Here is a 16,905-nt window from a genome sequence, read left to right as displayed (position 1 = left end):
TAAAATCCTCATTATGTTGCGCTGCTCATTAGTTCCACCTATTTGAACAGCCAATGTAACTAAGAGTTTGGATTTTTAACATCTCGGTTCCAAATCTCAATGCACCCTTTAAAGAGCAGCGTCTGGGGGTTTACATCTATCCATGATCTGCTGCTGTTTGTTAGCCTGTAGTGTTTGTAGAATTCTAGAAATTACAGAATGAAAATGGGCAGCAGGCTATTCCGGATCTATTTAATCCTGAATTCTTGCTTCTTCCGTTTTCTTTAAATATTTTTCTCCTTCATCTAATTCACTATTAAATGTCACAATTGACTCAACATCTATTGTCTCTTGTGGTAATGTGTTCTATATTCTAACTAACTTGCAGTAGTAAAAGAAATCTTCCAACTGTCTAACTGTCGGCCTATATATTGCCTGGAAAATGAGAATGGGTGGAAGAAAGAATGAAGCGAAGAACTCCTAATTCTCCAATGCCTTTTGTGATCTCCATCCATTGTAATGAGGTGATTTTGAAGTGGATTCACTCTTTTAATGTCGGAAATATAGCCACCAAATTCCACCCAGCAAGTTCCTGCAAATAGCAATGGGCTAAGGTACCAGCGATACTGTTTTACTGATGATGGTTGAGGATTGCATGTTGGACTGGGAGGTTATCCCGTCCAGCTGACAGAGAAGCATGATTCCTAATGTACGGGAATAAACTGTGAACAAAAATGGGAGAAACTCAAGTTGACAATGTAGAAAGTCACCGAAGAGAGCTGCAGACAATATTCAGTGGTACAGGTATGGAAAACAGAGAATACGTTTCGAGTTATTTTAGCCCAGAGTTCAAAATAGTGAAAGGTTCATCTAATTTTTTTTGTCATAAGTGTACTCTGAAAGGTAGACCCATGCATTAGAGAAATTAGTATAGTGAAATGAAGAAGAATGCAGCGCAGAGGAGGCTGTTTGACCCGGCATTCTTGTGTTGCCTCTTTGAAGGATGATCCAATTATTTCTACGCCTCCTGCTCTTTCCCCATGTCCTGCCAATGAGCATTGGTGCTAAAGTGAAGGAAGTGAAGTAGCAGGCGCGAAGATCATTGGGTCGTTAGGCTAACCTCTCCTTCCATTCTTACTTTCAGTGTGGAGCCAGGCGAGGAGATGACACTGGGCCCAGTCACTGCTGATCTTAGCATGACTGACACTTGTGCGACTATTGTGCTGCTCACATCGTTTCTGCACACTGCAGACGCCAAACCAACCAGCAGTTCCAGATAGTGAACTCGCCCTTCTCGGTATAATATGTTACAAAAAGGGCAGCACGGTGGCGCAGTGGGTTAGCCCTGCTGCCTCACGGCGCCGAGGTCCCAGGTTCAATCCCGGCTCTGGGTCACTGTCCGTGTGGAGTTTGCACATTCTCCCCATGTCTGCGTGCGTTTCGACCCCACAACCCAAAAGATGTGCAGGGTAGGTGGATTGGCCATGCTAAATTGCCCCTTAATTGGAAAAAATAATGAATTGGGTATACTAAATTTATTTTAATATGTTACACACCACGCTGTTATTAACTTGAGGGTAACTTGGAACACCAGCTTGTAATGTGTGTATCTTTTCTGGGGTAATGTGAGCAATGGTGTACCACCCAGAGAGGAACAGACCAGTCATTGTGTGAACAATTAATAAAGAATACTTATTAACTGATAGGAAAATCAAACACACACGACAATAAGGACTATAATACACTGACACTCAAGTAGATTGATGACTATACACAATTTTACATTTAAATATCCCTTGATCCCCAAACCTATGTCACCTGAACTCTGTTGCTCGTTCTGGGTGAGTGTGCTTAACACTCGATTTGGCTCTGTTTCGTTACAAGCTTTGGAGTAGCCAGGTATCTTTAAGATACCGCCACAAGTTTCAAGGTCAAGTTCAAAGCAATAAAACCATACACCAATTAGTAAGTTCAAACAAATGAGTTTATTATAATACAATTATAAACTACTCATGCACACGCTAAGATGACTAAACTATTCCTACCACTAAATAGACCAATACTTACCTGAATAAGGAACTGCCGGATCAGGGGACAAGGCCTCTTGCTCTGCACTGGGTCCGCAGACTTCAGGTTGATACGGGTTAAAAGGGGTAAGGAGTGTCTATCTCTGGTAGCGATCGTTGTGAGACACTTACTTGCTGGCGGCTGCTGTCCGAACCTCTCCTCTCTCTCGGTCAAGGTCTTCTTCGGTAAAGGCTGGTCGAGAGGGCTGGTCAAGAGAGGAGGGCTGGTCAAGAAGAACAAACTAAGTTTGGGACCTGCCTTTTATAGGTCCTAGGGCTTCGCGCCCTTTTGGATGGACCCTCTATCTGCTGGGGATCGATTGAGTCTCTTCCCAATCGATTTGTTTGAATCCCCCCCAATACTGAGGCTGTCCCTCGGCTACTGGGCGGGCCTTCAGGTGCTTTGTCTTCGAACCGCGCTGGTGCCGGGGTGTCTGGTATCCCATATAATGTTGCAATCACTTCCCCATTTATGTCCTTTGTCTCTGGGATCGTTCCATTACTATGCTAACTGTCCCGGAGATTGCCTCATTAGTATGCGGAATGTTTGTTTCGGTGCTGTCTGCTCTCTTAGCAGACAGAATACACATTGGCTTGTTGCAGCCTGCTTAGAACAGTACAGCACAGAACAGGCCCTTCGTCCCTCGATGTTGTGCCGAGCAATGATCACCCTACTTAAACCCACGTAACCCAACAATCCCCCCATTAACCTTACACTACGGGCAATTTAGCATGGCCAATCCACCTAACCCGCACATCTTTGGACTGTGGGAGGAAACCGGAGCACCCGGAGGAAACCCACGCACACACGGGGAGGACGTGCAGACTCCACACAGACAGTGACCCAGCCGGGAATCGAACCTGGGACCCTGGAGCTGTGAAGCATTGATGCTAACCACCATGCTACCGTGAGGCTTGTGCTGCAAACTTTGTCCATTTTACCCAGCAAGCTTTGCGTTCATCCATTTTGTATTGAGGGAATGGCCAACTTCAGTGGCTACAACTCTGAGACGCCCCGTTTCTCAAACAGCATCCAATATTAAGTAACTTTTATGAGCTAAAGCCAGAAAATAATTACCACAAGCAGGAGACCATATCTGGGAAATGGGCTTCAGGTTCAGGGAAGGTGGAAAATGACTACTTCCTTCGGGAAACTCTGGGGGTATTCCCCAGCCGTGCTCGACCGACGACTGAAAATCCCCGCCCGAGGTCATTACGCCTTTACGCAGTCCACGTCCTACCCGTGGTGATCCTGCAGCGGGCACGGCCGAAGAATCCAGCTCGATATCAGTAACTTGATCCGTTCTGGGTCATTGCCCGACGCTGAAATCGCAAACGGCGATGGGGCGGAGAATCCCGTTCGATGCCGAAATCGGGGGTGGCGCCTGTTTTTGGATGTGCCACCCCCTCCAAAACAGCGCCATCGCTGAGTGTGCCGCACGCCGTTGGGATGGCCTCAGGACGTCACCTGAAGGTCCCCCCGATGCTCTGTCCCCAATGGGCCGACTTCCCCGACGGCGTGGGACACGTGTGCCATGAGTTTTCGTCAACCTCGCGAGGCGGCTGTGGGATGTGTCCACAGTCTGGGCAGGGCATGGGCGGTGCTGTTCCACAGGCCGGGAGAGGGAGGCGGGGGGGGGTTCGGAGGGAGCTGGGAGGGCTGGTGGGGGTTGATCCGGAGGTGACAAGGGGAGGTACGGGGGGGGGGGGGCACTATCTGGGAGACCGGGTCCACGTGCGGCCGACGCTATGCTGTACGACACGACCGCTGCAGGTCGTCACCATGCGCACGTGCGGCCACAGACCCGCCAATTCTCTGACCGTTTCTGTCAGGAATGCCGGGGGTTGTACGTGGCGCAGCTGTTAGCCCCCCACCCAGCGGAGCATTGGTGCGGGGTCGGCGCTGACTTTTTCATCGTAAAACCAGACACTTCCTCCAGACATAGCCTCAAAATCGGAGAATCCAGCTCCAGATGTTAGCTGCCCCCCTCTCTCTCTCCCTTTCCTTAGTTAGGGTTCTAAAGTTATAACTTTTCTTTCCCTTTGATATTATTCACCCTGTGGAGTTGGCTTTTGACAGGTTCATGATCATTTCCTTATCTCGTCACTTTGAAGTTGCCACCTCCACAGCCCCATTGCTTTCTCCAAGCACAGATATGTTTTCCACTAATAGACAAATTTGCATCTCATCATTTCTCCAGAAGTCAGCCTCCAATCAATTCTGTTTCACTTTGTTTAACATTGTATTTTTAAATCTTACTTCCGCAATTCTTAACTTATACTTTTGAACTAACTGATGGGGAACAAGTGTTTGGTTTAATGGAAGTATTTCTGCCTGGGATTCAGAAGGTATGGAGTTCAAATCCAACCGTAGACAACCCAGTGTTTGTGGAGACTAGAATTTGACCCAAAATTCACGGTTGATATTCTGCGGCTTCCTTGCATCTGACGGGTGTGATTGTCCCATGCCCCCCCCCCCCCCCCATATCCCCTCCTACCTGAAAGCACTAACCCTCTATCGACTGGTATGACGATGGCTACAATCGTGGAAGAAGTGTTCATGTCGCAGTGTGTCAATCCGTTATTCAGCCTGTGAATCTTTCCCCTGCTGCACACACTTCTTTTTCCAAGGGAATATTACGAAGATTCAAGAACAACTGAGTGTTTATTTAAGTGGAAAAGCATTAAAGCTGGGTGATTGTTTGGGGTAGGAGTCTGTAAATCTTGCTGTCATTAAGTTTAAGGATGTTGGAGAATGGATCATTTTAATTTTAAATTGAGTATTGGTTCCATGCACTCCCAGAGCAGGGGGTAGAATGAATCGGATGCAAAGGAACATGGCCTGTGCTTGTGTGGGAGTAGACTCAAAATTAATCTGCGGAAGCATTATTTCAGTGAGTGCGTGATCAATCTGTGGAAGAGACTCCCTGGGGAGGTAATGGACGCAGTTTGTATTGAACCATTCAAATGTAGATTAGAGAGATTACTTTCAGAAAACAACATTTTAGGATCGAGTCTTACTTGAGGCTTGACATGTTGTGAGTGTCGTGCATTTGTGAAGAACAGGTGACTTTTGACCATCTCTGCTTGGGGACAAGTTAGGGTAAGAGCAGTGATGTTTAGGATGGGTTTAAGTTACGGTGTGAATCAAGACTTTATCTGCTTATGGTGGTGTTTTATGAGGAAAGAATATTGGGCAGGTAACCCAGCTGGCACCCTGTTGTTTAAGTCTGACTATGAGATCTTTATTGTTGATTAAATTGACAGACAGAACCTTCGTTTCATTTCTCATCAATGCAGCTCCCTCAATGCTGTAACATGATTGTGCTGGAATGGGACTTGACCCCCTGACCTCTTGACTGGAAGGGCAAACGTGCTTCTGGCTGAGACGGGTTTTACTGATCAGAGCAGTTTCATGTGGCTCCCTGACATTAGTTGAGTGTTATGTCCATGATTGCATCTGAACTCTCTCAAAATTCCGTTTCCACGTTACCTCTTGTGTTTGCGAACCTACGTTTTTGCTTCTGGTCCGGCAATGTCTGGAATTTTAAATTTCCATCGTTTTTACATCTCTCCATGGTTCGCCCTCCTTATCTCCGTAGCTGTCTCCCATTCTACAGCCATCCATGATTTCTGCGCTCCTCCAATTCTCACCTATTGCTCATGTCGGAATTTAATCGCTGCACCTTGTTGGCGATGCCTTCGCTGTCCAGGCCCGAATTCCACCCACCCCCAATGGACCTCTCCTCCTCAGTCTCTCTCCCGTCCTGTAAAACATTCCCTTAAAGTCCACCTCTTTGACAAAGCTTTTGTTCACTTGTCCTAATATATCCTTATGTGCCTCAGTGTTACATTTTGGATATTAAAACTGCTGTGAAGTACCTCGAGATGTTTTATTATGTTAAAGGTGTTATATTAATGCGAGTTGTTGTCAATATACATGGGCAAAGGATGAAAAGAGAATTAGTTTCGGACATACAGGGGTTCAGAGAGGCACTAACTGCCCACTTGAGATTCACAAGCCGCCTCTACTTTAAATCGATGATGGAATAAGTTGGGGGTGGCACGGTGGAACAAGTGGTGGCATGGTGGCGCAGTGGTTAGCACTGATGCCTCACAGCACCAGGGACCCGGGTTCAATTTTGGCCTCGGGCTCGGGGGATTGCGCATGTGGAGTTCGCATTTTCTCCCTGTGTCTGCGTCCGTTTCCTCCGGGTGCTCCGGTTTCCTCCCACTGTCCAAAGATGTGTAGGTTAGGTGGATTGGCCGTGCTAAATTGCCCCTTGGTGTCCAAAAAGGTTAGGTGGGGTTATGGGGTCACAGTGTGGGCCTAGGCAGGGTACTCTTTCTAAGGGTCGGTGCAGACTCAATGGGCCAAATGGCCTCCTTCTGCACTGTAGTGATTCTATGATTCTAAATATGTTTATTGTCTAGAATTGGAATTTATACAACACTTATGTTCTTCCAAGCCTGAAAGCCCATCACTGACGATCAAGTTACTTCAGTGATACAATAACCATTGTTTTTCAGATGAATTTGACAAATCAACTTTTGCTGTGCAAGGTCCCATAATCAGAGGATTCAATTGACCATTTTTAATCTGCTTCTGGTGTTGGGTTGAGGCGAGAGTTTAGGGCAAAAGACTGGTAATAACATCATGAGATACCTGTAAGCTGGCAAACGAGGGCTTTGATTTAATGTTTTAGCTCTACTGTCCTGGAACATGTCGCCAAATGTTTATGCAGTAAATTCCCGCCATTTGTGTGGGTTAAGTTTCTACCCAACCTGGCAAATATTGAACATGCTTTTCAGTGCGAGTCAATAGGATAGGGTACAGCAATGATAAGGCAGCTTGGGGGTTTGTGAAGTTGCTGGCTGTTGACCACAATAGTCTTGCCTTCCATTCTAATTATAACCATACTAGTCGTAGATGTTTTTGCAAAGTCCCTGTATGCTGTGAGTAACAACAATCTACCTATGGACTCAGCACAGATGGGTAGAACCACCTTAGCAACTGCTGTGTGTTAGAAAGCACAAATCCTTTGAGTCTGGGAAGATTTATTACTTTTATGGTCCCTTGCCTTCAGTAAGAAAGGGCAAAACTTTAGGAACAGTGACAGTCTGTTGTCAGACTAGCTTGCTCAGCATTTAGAGTGTGCTTTTCATCCAAGTTGAATTAAAGACGGAGCAAATCCTACCCATTTAGAGTATGACAGGTTGATTCAAATTGAGCCCCCCTGGGTAAAGAATTTGGAACAAGCTACGAGACTACGAGCAGTTTTTATTTCCAGTGTAAATCAGGCTTTTGTTTTATTTCAGCATTTCCTAAAGATGCCTTCTATTTTTGTAATGCTTAAAACCGTGGCTGAGTGAACAATCGGGCCCGCAATGGGTCATCTGATACACAAAGGCTTTAGCGCGGGGAAGCGAAGACCCCAACAACGAATGTCACCAAAGGCAGGATTTTATTGAAAGCTGAATACAAACCTTCTAGGCTAGAAACAAGATTGCATTTACATCCTTTTTATATTGATGGTGGCATTCAATAATATAGTGCAGGTGAATAATATCACAGAGGCTAAAGTATGGGGAAGCTGAATTAACATTGGCAAAGTTGCTGTTCTTAAACCCTCGTCGTTTCAATAACTGTATTTCAATTCGGCCTTTAAAACTGTTTCAAGCTTGCCTACTCATTCTAAAAGTTAAAGGTGGCAGCAAATGGGACAAATTCACTTCTTTGACATGATTCAAATTATTTGCAGTTTTTACAAATATTGCCCTCCTCCCGGTTAGTCCCTGTTGGTGATAACTCCCCAAACTGCTCTGTGATTACTCTTGAAAACTAAGACCCAATTGTTGAGATGGTGAGATTTATTCTGTCGCTGTGTGAATCTCTTGACTTGTTCAATGTGAGGTTTTTGATTCACATTTTTATTGTTCCTCTCTTTGTCGGACAGGAGAATCTGGTGACTCCTACTTGGGATCAAGACATGAGGACAGTTCTGATGATAGCCAGAGTTTGATCCATGCTCCATCAGGGCTCTCGGACAGCGTTTCGGTGGCCTCTGATAACCAGGATGATGGTATGTAGAATTTCTTTACTCTCTCGTCCTCACATCAGTATGTGAATCTGGCCGTGCAGTCTCGGCCTCTCGTGCTGTTTGATGCTGATCTACCAGGAGCCTGATAAGAAACTGGCTGTCAGCAGCAGAGTTAAGGGATGTTTATCTTTGTTGAGGGGAGGGTTATGGAGAGATAGCAGGAACTCTGGAGCTTTCTAAACAGGCTCCAGGAAAGCTGTGCCGTATCATCTCCAGAAGGCAGGAGAAGGGAGCGGAGATTAAGCAATGGGATATTCTCGTGTTGCACTGAGCTGTAGGGAAGGGAATAGATTGATTGACTGAAAATCTGCTTTAATGCCCAGGTCAGATTCTTTTTCTAACACTGGGCAACGTTCACTTGTTTCCAAATAACGGAATTGCTGCTCAATATTGATTTTTAAAATATTTGGTCTGTGAAGTAGCAAAGAATGAATATTTATCAGTTATATGCAATTCCAGTACAGTGACTCTTTTTCTCTCTCTCTCTCACTCTCATAATGGGTCATCTCCTTCCCCCCTTTGTACTGAGTCTGGGTAACTGGTCTTTGCTTCCATCTAGACACCAAACATAAGGGGACTAGTTTTCCCCACGTTCATTCGAAGATTGGACTATCGTTCCCCAAAGGTGGAATTGTACATTTGCCATTTCAGTCGGCCTGGGTCGGTCTAGCTTCCTGAAGCCTGGACCTGTTCATGCTGTGAAGGTCCAGCCAGTAGAGGCAGACGTGTGTGTCTGCAGTCTCCAACATGCCTGTGGTGTAAAAATAGACCCAGGAGCGAAAGAAACATGAGGCCAGTTTATATGAGTTAGTGGCTGTCCTCATATACAAATTAGGCGCAGGAGTAGGCCATTCAGCCCCTTTGAACCTGCTGTCCCATTGACAGTCATGGCTGACCCGATTGTGGTCTCAACTCCACATTCCACCCCCCCCCCCTAATAAGCTTTGATTCTTGACGAACAAGGGAGTCAATCTACCTCTGCCTTTCCAAAGACTCATGACCTTCTGAGACAAAACATTTCTCCTCTCCATCTTAAATAGGCAATCCCTTATTTTAAACTTTGTCCCCTAATTCTACCCTCTCCCACATGGGGAAATATCCTCTCCGTATCCGTCCTGTCAATCCCCTCAGGATTTAATATGTTTCAGTAAGATCACCACTTATTCTTCTAAACTCCGATGGATACGGGCCCAGCCTGTCCAACCTTTCCTCATAAAGTAACAACATCCCACAATGAGGTCAAACAACAGCTGAAGGACAACAAGGTCCCTGGCGCAGACGGAATCCCCGCAGGAATACTAAAACTGCGGCAGAGATGCATTCTTGACAAGAATCCACAACCTGATTGTCCTTGTCTGGAAGGAAGAGAGCATGTCGGACGATCTCAGAGATGCCTTAATTGTGACCATCTTCAAGAAAGGAGGCAAGCCTGACTGTGGAAATTACAGAGGGATTTCCCTATTCTCTGCCACGGGAAAGGTCATCACGAGAATACTCCTCAACTGCCTCCTCCCAGTGACTGAAGAGCTCTTCCCCAAGTCTCAGTGCAGCTTCCGCCCAACAAGAGGCTCAATGGACATGATCTTCAGCGTGCGCCAAATCCAGGAAAAGTGCAGGGAGCAGAAGCAACCTCTGTACATGGCCTTCTTCAATCTTGCAAAGGCCTTCAGCTCTGTCAACCATGAGGGATTGTGGAGCTCCTCCTCAAATTTGGCTGCCTGAAGAGTTCGTCACCATTCTCCGCCTGCTCCACGATGACATGCGACCCGTGATCCTCTGCAACGGAACCACCACAGACACAAAACGTGTGCAAACTGGGGTCAAACAGGGCTGCGTCATTACACCAACACTCTTCTCCATCTTCCTCACCAGCAGCACTCCACCCCATCACCTTGAAGCTCCTCGCTGGAGTGGAGCTAACCTTTTCTTTTTTTAAATAAATTTTGTGTACCCAATTCATTATTCCAATTAAAAGGCAATTTAACATGGCCAATCCACCTATCCTGCACATCTTTTGGGCTGTAGGGGCGAAACCCACACAAACACGGGGAGAATGTGCAAACTCCACACGGACAGTGACCCAGAGCCGGGATTGAAGGCTGTAGGGCTAACCCACTGTGCCACCGTGCTGCCAGACAAGCAGGAAATTGTTTAGTTTCCAGGCCAGAACTAAGACTACCCCAACTTCTGTCATCAAGCTGCAGTACCCAGATGACACCTGTATGTGATCACATTCAGAGGCCGAGCTACAAACCACCATCGATGCATTCAGCGAGGCAAGTGAGAGAATGGGCCCCAGACTAAACATCTGTAAAACAATGGCCAGCAAGATCCACGGTGAGCCCTTGGACAATGTGGATAATTTCCCATACCTCAGGAGCCTCCTCTCGGTGCCAGCAAACATTGATGACAAAATCCAACATCGACTCCAATGCACCAGTGCAGTCTTAGGAGGGACAGAGTATTCGAAGACTGAGACCCCAAACCCAACACCCAGCTCACGGTTTACAGAACAGGTCCCCGCCCTCCTGTATGCATCAGAAACATGGACAATGTACAGCAGACACCTCAAATCCCTGGAGAGGTATCACTAACGCTGCCTCTGCAAAATCCTGCAAATCCACTGGTAGGGTAGGCGTACCAACGTGAGCGTCCTCTCCAAGGCCAATAGCCCCAGTGTCGAGGCACTGGTCACACTCGACCAGCTACGATGGACAGGCCACATTGCCCTCATGCCCGAGGTAAGACTCCCCGAAGCCAGCTCTTCTCTGAGCTCTGCAATGGCAAGCGATCACTAGGAGGGCAGAGGAAATGCTACAAGGACACTCTGGAAGCCTTCCTAAATAAATGCAACATCTCCATTAATATGTGGGAATCACTCGCCTTGGAATAACAAGCTGGAGAAGCATCCGCACAAGCATCCGCAAGGCGCCAATCACCGCGGAGGCCAAGCGTAAACAGCGGAAAGAGAGTACAGAATCCAGATTGACTCACCCACCCACCTCATCAAGTACCACCTACCAAACCTGTGGCAGAGTCTGCAGATCCAGAATCGGACTATTCAACTACCGCAGGACCCACCTTCCTGGAGTGGAAGCAAGTCATCCTCAACCCTGAGGGACTGCCCAAGACCTGCATACTAACCTTTCCTGATGACATGGACCAAGGCACCCCGATCCCTCTGCACCTGAGCATTCTGTAATATCTCTCTGTTACTTTTCTACTTATCTTTGTATCATCAGCAAATTTAGCTACCATACATTTAGTGCCATCATCCAAGCCATTGATGTAAATTGTAAATAGTTGAGGCCCCAGCACTGATCCCTGTGGCATTCCACCCATCCTGAAAAGACCTATTTATCCCCAATCTGCTTCCTGTTAGCTAACCGATCCTATATCCATGTTGATATGTTACCCCCTACACCATCAGCCCTGATTTTGCATAGTGACCTTTGATATGGCACCTTGTCAACTACTTTCTGGAATTCTAGGTACAGCACATCCACAGGTTCTCCTTTAACCAGGTTTTTTTGTTACTCCCTCAAGGAACTCCAATAAATTAGTCAGGCATGAATTCCCTTTCACGAAATCATGTTGACTGCGCTTGATTATATTGAGATTTTCTAAGTGTCCCATTCAAACTTGTTCAGTATCCCTCTGACACATGTTAAGCTAACTGTTCTGTAGTTTCCTGCTTTATATTTGCTTCCTCTCTTGAATAGAGAATGCCCATTCACTATTTCCCAATCTGAATGGGACCTTCCCAGATTCTAGGGAACTTTGGGAAATTAAAACCAACGTATCTATCTCCGTGCCCACTCCTTTCAAAACCCTCGGCTAACGTTCATCGTGACCTGTGGATTTATCAGAGACTATGTCTATAGTGATCTCTATGTGTGCATATACACAAGGGGTTAATGTGTAATCAGTAGCACCACATGATCACGAGACGGCTGGACCAACAGGGGTATAAAAGACAGCCACATTGGGTCTCTCACGCTCTCTTGGGTGCACTGTGATCAAAGCAACAGCAGACTAGTTTAGATGGTCAGTGGAGTTACGTATAGTTACCATAGTTCGATCTTGTTAACCTTATCACTAGTATCAAAGTTAAAGTAAAGAACTCATGTAAATATTGTTGCAGTTACTCAATAAACCTTTTGTTACTACTGGAAGAGTTTGAATCTTCTTTTTTTTTTAAATTTAGATTACCCAATTATTTTTTCCAATTAAGGGGCAATTTAGCATGGCCAATCCACCTACTCTGCACATTTTTTGGGTTGTGGGGGCGAAACCCACGCAGACACGGGGAGAATGTGCAAACTCCACACAGACAGTGACCCAGAGCCGGGATCGAACCTGGGACCTCAGCGCCGTGAGGCGGTTGTGCTAACCACTAGGCCACCGTGCTGCCCTGAGTTTGAATCTTCTTAATCGGGATTCAGAATACCTCATCACTAACCAAGGATTGAGTAGCACATGTTACTTACCACATAGGTAACAAAACTATGTTCTATGTGTCTTTACATTTCTCATAAACTTGTCTTAAGAACGCAAGATAAGAAATAGGATCAGGAGTAGGCTGTACAGTTCCTTGAGCCTGCTACACCTTCAATAAAATCATGGCTGATCTTCTAAATCAACTTGAATTTCCTGCCCTATTCCCAGGATCCATGATTCCCTCAATTCAAAATATCTACCAACCTCCATCTTAAATGGACACGATGCTTTACCACCCACAGCTCTTGGCAAATATTTTCCTTTTCTCGAAGCTCTCGGATCTCCGCACCCTGAGCCGTCTGGGTCGCCATGAGCTTGTCCAGGGAGGCCTTAAACGGTTCTAGAATCTCTGCCTTCAGCTCCTTGAAGGAGCGCTGAAGCAGCTCCTGCTGCTCTCGCGCCCACTGCTGCCCGCTGCTGCCCGCTGCTGCCCGCTGCTGCTTCCCCGCCCACCGCCTTCTTGCTTTTCCTGCCTCGCCCCTTTCTCTGCTCCAAAGCCGATTTTTTGACCGCACCACTCCTAGTCCAGGCCATCCACCGGCGGAGAATCTTAGAAAAAATGTTCCCACATGGGGCAAAGTCCAAAAAGCACTGCTACGGGCCCTTAAAAGAGCCCAAAAGACCGAAAATAGCTGGAGCCACCGAATGTGCGGCTTAGCTCCGCATCACTGCAACCGGAAGTCGGCAAATATTTTCAACACACTAAGTGAAGAATTTTCTCCTCAGTCCTAAATGGTTGACCTGTTGCTGAGACTATGACTCGCCAGCCAGGAGAAACAGCCTCTGAGTTTTGTTGCCAACTATATGGAATCTGATGATCTCTAGTTACAGACCCTCCAGCCAGTGGAAACAGTTTATCCCTATTCATTGTCAAAACTTTACATCATTTTGAACCCTGCTATTAAATCTTCCCTTCACCCACCTCTTACCAAAGGCTGGACCATTGCAAAGTATCTTCTCTCGCTTGAAAGTAATTTAATTGTTGGGAGTGGCGTGTTGGTGCTATTGTAGCCTATGGTGAGTGAGTTCAGAGGTTGTCATCAGAGTGGGTTGGAGGAAATATAAATGAAATATGAAAGAAATGAGCTTAATGGAACTGAATTTGGACAAAGGAAAAACTTCAGGTAATTGTGGAGGCTTGTGACAAATAATCTACGCACACTCTTTGTCAGGGCTTTAGTGTGACTAGGAAGGCAGGGCAGAGAGAGAGAGAGAGAGAGAAATAAAATGCCCTTTCAAATGCAATCGGAAGTCAGATATGCAAACATCAACTATCGAGCAACAGTGCCAACATTACATTTGCATTTCCCACATCTGCCACCCATGCGACCTTAATTGGTTGTTTTGAATGCGTATGACACCCCCTCTCCCCTGGAACAGGAGCAGGCATCCAGCCGCTCAACACTGTCCCCCTCCCCACCCCCCTCATCAATTTGGTCATGGCTGATTTGTATCTTAACTCCATCTACCTGTATTTGTTCTGTAAGCCCCCTTACCCATGTGTCTACAAGGTAAGGACTCCACAATTGAGCGAGGGGAAGACACGATACATAAGCGAGCAGGTTTTCAATGGGCTGAGGATTTATTTCTCCTGTTGCTCAAGGTCACAGGAATGGTGTTAAATGTAAAACTCATATTTAAAATATTTTAATAGCCACCTCTTCTAATTAATGTCCCTAACACACTTGAATTCAGCATCCCCATCTGTTCTAAATGACGGATTTACTCGTTTTTGTAAATTGAATGCTGAGGGACAGAGAGAGAGAGAGAGAGACGGGGAAAAAGGTGATGCCTGAAATGATCACTTAAAAGTAATACTGCAAAAAAAAATGAAGTAATGACAAAGTTCAAGCATAATTACCTTAATCTACAAAATGTGACATTTAATTAGAAATTAACTTTTAAGAAACTGTCCTCATAGTTCACCCTTGGGGCTTTTAAATAAAGAGTTTTAAAAAAATGCTTGGTGCTGAAGTTAATTAAACATGGGGAAATGATTTTGAACACAAGAATTAGCACATGGAGGGCCCTGAGAGTTCTCATTCCTGCTTTGTGATACAGTTCTGTGGTATTGCATGAGGTGGGAGCTGGGTGGGCTCAATGCAGGAAAGCAGGAGACACACCTGCTTACATGCTTAGACAGGAAAGTCCAACAAAGGTCTTGGCTATTTATTTGGCTCTTTATACATCCCCCTGCCCCTCCCCCAAAGGGGGGGCACACGGGACAGAAAACTAAAGCTGGCTTGATTATGCAGATCAGCTATGGACTCGCACCGTGGCCAGAGGGGGACATAAATGATTGCTTTTTTTAACCTATGCAGCGAGTCTTTACGATCTGGAACTCGCTGCCTGACAGGAAGGTGGAATTGCTTCAAATTAGAATTAGATAAATGCCTGAAATGTGGAAAAAAAAGTGGCATGACTATGGAGAAAGAGGAGGGGAGTGGGTAATACTTTCAAACAGCCAGCACAGACACAGTGGGCTGAGTGGCCTCCTGTGCAGTAAGATTCTGTGATCTCTGACTCGATGGCAGTTCTTGTCTTGGTTGATGTAGAGATCTTCAAATTGCCCCTCTTTGTGTCAGTTAACCCCACAGTCGATTAGCATTCAGTTGAGGTTCTGGAAACCTATTTACTTGGGAACCTCTCGGCCTTTAAAGAAAAAGGCCACACAGTTTATGTCACCTTTCATGACCTCGGAACACCTCTTTCCAGCCAATAAAAATGCTTCCAAAGTGTAAGGCATGTTGTAATGTAGAGAAACACAGCAGCCAATTTGCACACAGCCGCCTCCCAGCAATGAGACGAATAACCGGATGATGAACTTTAGTGCTATTGTTTGAGTGATTAATGTTGACCCGGACAAAGCTGCCACGGAATCTTTAACATCAACCTGAGAGGCCTGATAGGGTTTTGGTACCATTGGAAAGGTGGCACTTCTGGATTGCAGGCTGCAATCTTAAGAGGGGCTTGAACATAGGACCTTCTAACACTAAGGTGGGTCTGTTAACACTGAGCCAATGCTGAGACCCTTGACAAAGCACAGAGTGTGATGGATGTTGGGGCTTTTCACAGTAACTTCATTGAAGCCTACTCGTGACAATAAGCGATTTTCATTCATTTCATTTTCATGTGCAAAATCTCTGTGGGTTGTAACAACTCGGAGTAAAATTAGCTTAGGCCGAAGAGTACTCAGTGACTGCTGTCTCTGGTGGGTGTGTTTGCACGGCACTATTCAAAAAACAGGTCAGGTCCCTCTGGCCAATAGCTATTTCTCAAGCAACATCTGATCATTCTCACATTGCTGCTAGCGGGATCTTGCTGTGTGCAAATTGACTGTCGCATTTCCTATCTTACAACAGTGATGTGCTGTTTGGAAAGCACTTTGGGGCATCCTGATATTGTGAAAGCTGCAATGAAAATGCAAGTTTTATTTCTAGTGGTTGTGCACCATATTTTCCCTGTATTGAGCACCAAAAAGAAAAGAAACATTTATAGGGCGCTTTTCATGGTCACTGGATATCACACAGCATTTTACAGCCAAATACATTTTTGAAGCGTAGTCACTGTTGTACTGGAGCCAATTTGTACACAGCAAGATCCCACAAACAGCAATGTGATAATGACCAGATAATGTGTTTCAGTGATGTTAATTGAGGGATAAATATTGGCTAGGCCGCTGCGACGGCCTCCCCTGCTGTCCTTTTGAAATATTGCCATGAGACTGCCAAACTACCATTGCCAAACACTGCAGAGCGAGTGCCAGCCTCGAGCTTTGGGCTCAAATCCCAAATCAGAGAGTGGGATGTGAACCTTGAACCACCTGAATCAGCCACAGCTGATTAACTGATGATCTTATTCAGACTGTGTGGGGTGGGGGGAAGGGGGGGGGGGGTGGCGTGGGGCGTGGACCCCCACAGGCGTTCTGCTAAGATTAGACTGTAGTAGATTGCTGCAGTTAGAGAAGCAGGAGCTACATTACTGAAGAGGGAGTGCTTTGTGTTGACATTACCAGGATTCCACGCCCCAGGCCTATCATTCCTCACCTTGCACAAGAGACAGAAATGCACAAAATCTTAAATTTCGGTGAGATCCATCTGCTTTGCGACCATTCAAAGGCACCTGTAGTGCAGTGTGTGGCCTGCGCACTGTCAGCGACGATGCTTTCTGTTTTACTGTGTTGTTCATTAAAGGGACTAATGACTGTGGAGGTGAGAGCCACTTTGCAAAATGTTTATTGTTATAGGTAGGACAGACAG

At 46.0% G+C, this 16,905-nt stretch overlaps 1 protein-coding gene across 3 annotated transcripts in view; it reads left to right on the top strand.

Moving 5' to 3' along the window:
• LOC119954415 (src kinase-associated phosphoprotein 1-like) overlaps window positions 1–16,905 on the top strand; it is a 511,846-nt gene that overhangs the window by 86,464 nt on the left and 408,477 nt on the right. For all 3 annotated transcript variants that reach the window (XM_038779618.1, XM_038779616.1, XM_038779617.1), the window contains one exon: window positions 8,003–8,128. In XM_038779618.1, coding sequence (XP_038635546.1) covers window positions 8,003–8,128 — 126 coding nt within the window. The remainder of the gene's footprint in view (window positions 1–8,002; window positions 8,129–16,905) is intronic.

Source organism: Scyliorhinus canicula, chromosome 19 (assembly GCF_902713615.1).
Source record: "Scyliorhinus canicula chromosome 19, sScyCan1.1, whole genome shotgun sequence".
NCBI lineage: Eukaryota > Metazoa > Chordata > Chondrichthyes > Carcharhiniformes > Scyliorhinidae > Scyliorhinus > Scyliorhinus canicula.
Note: the sequence above shows the minus strand (reverse complement) of the source record. Positions and strands in the feature narration are given on the sequence as shown.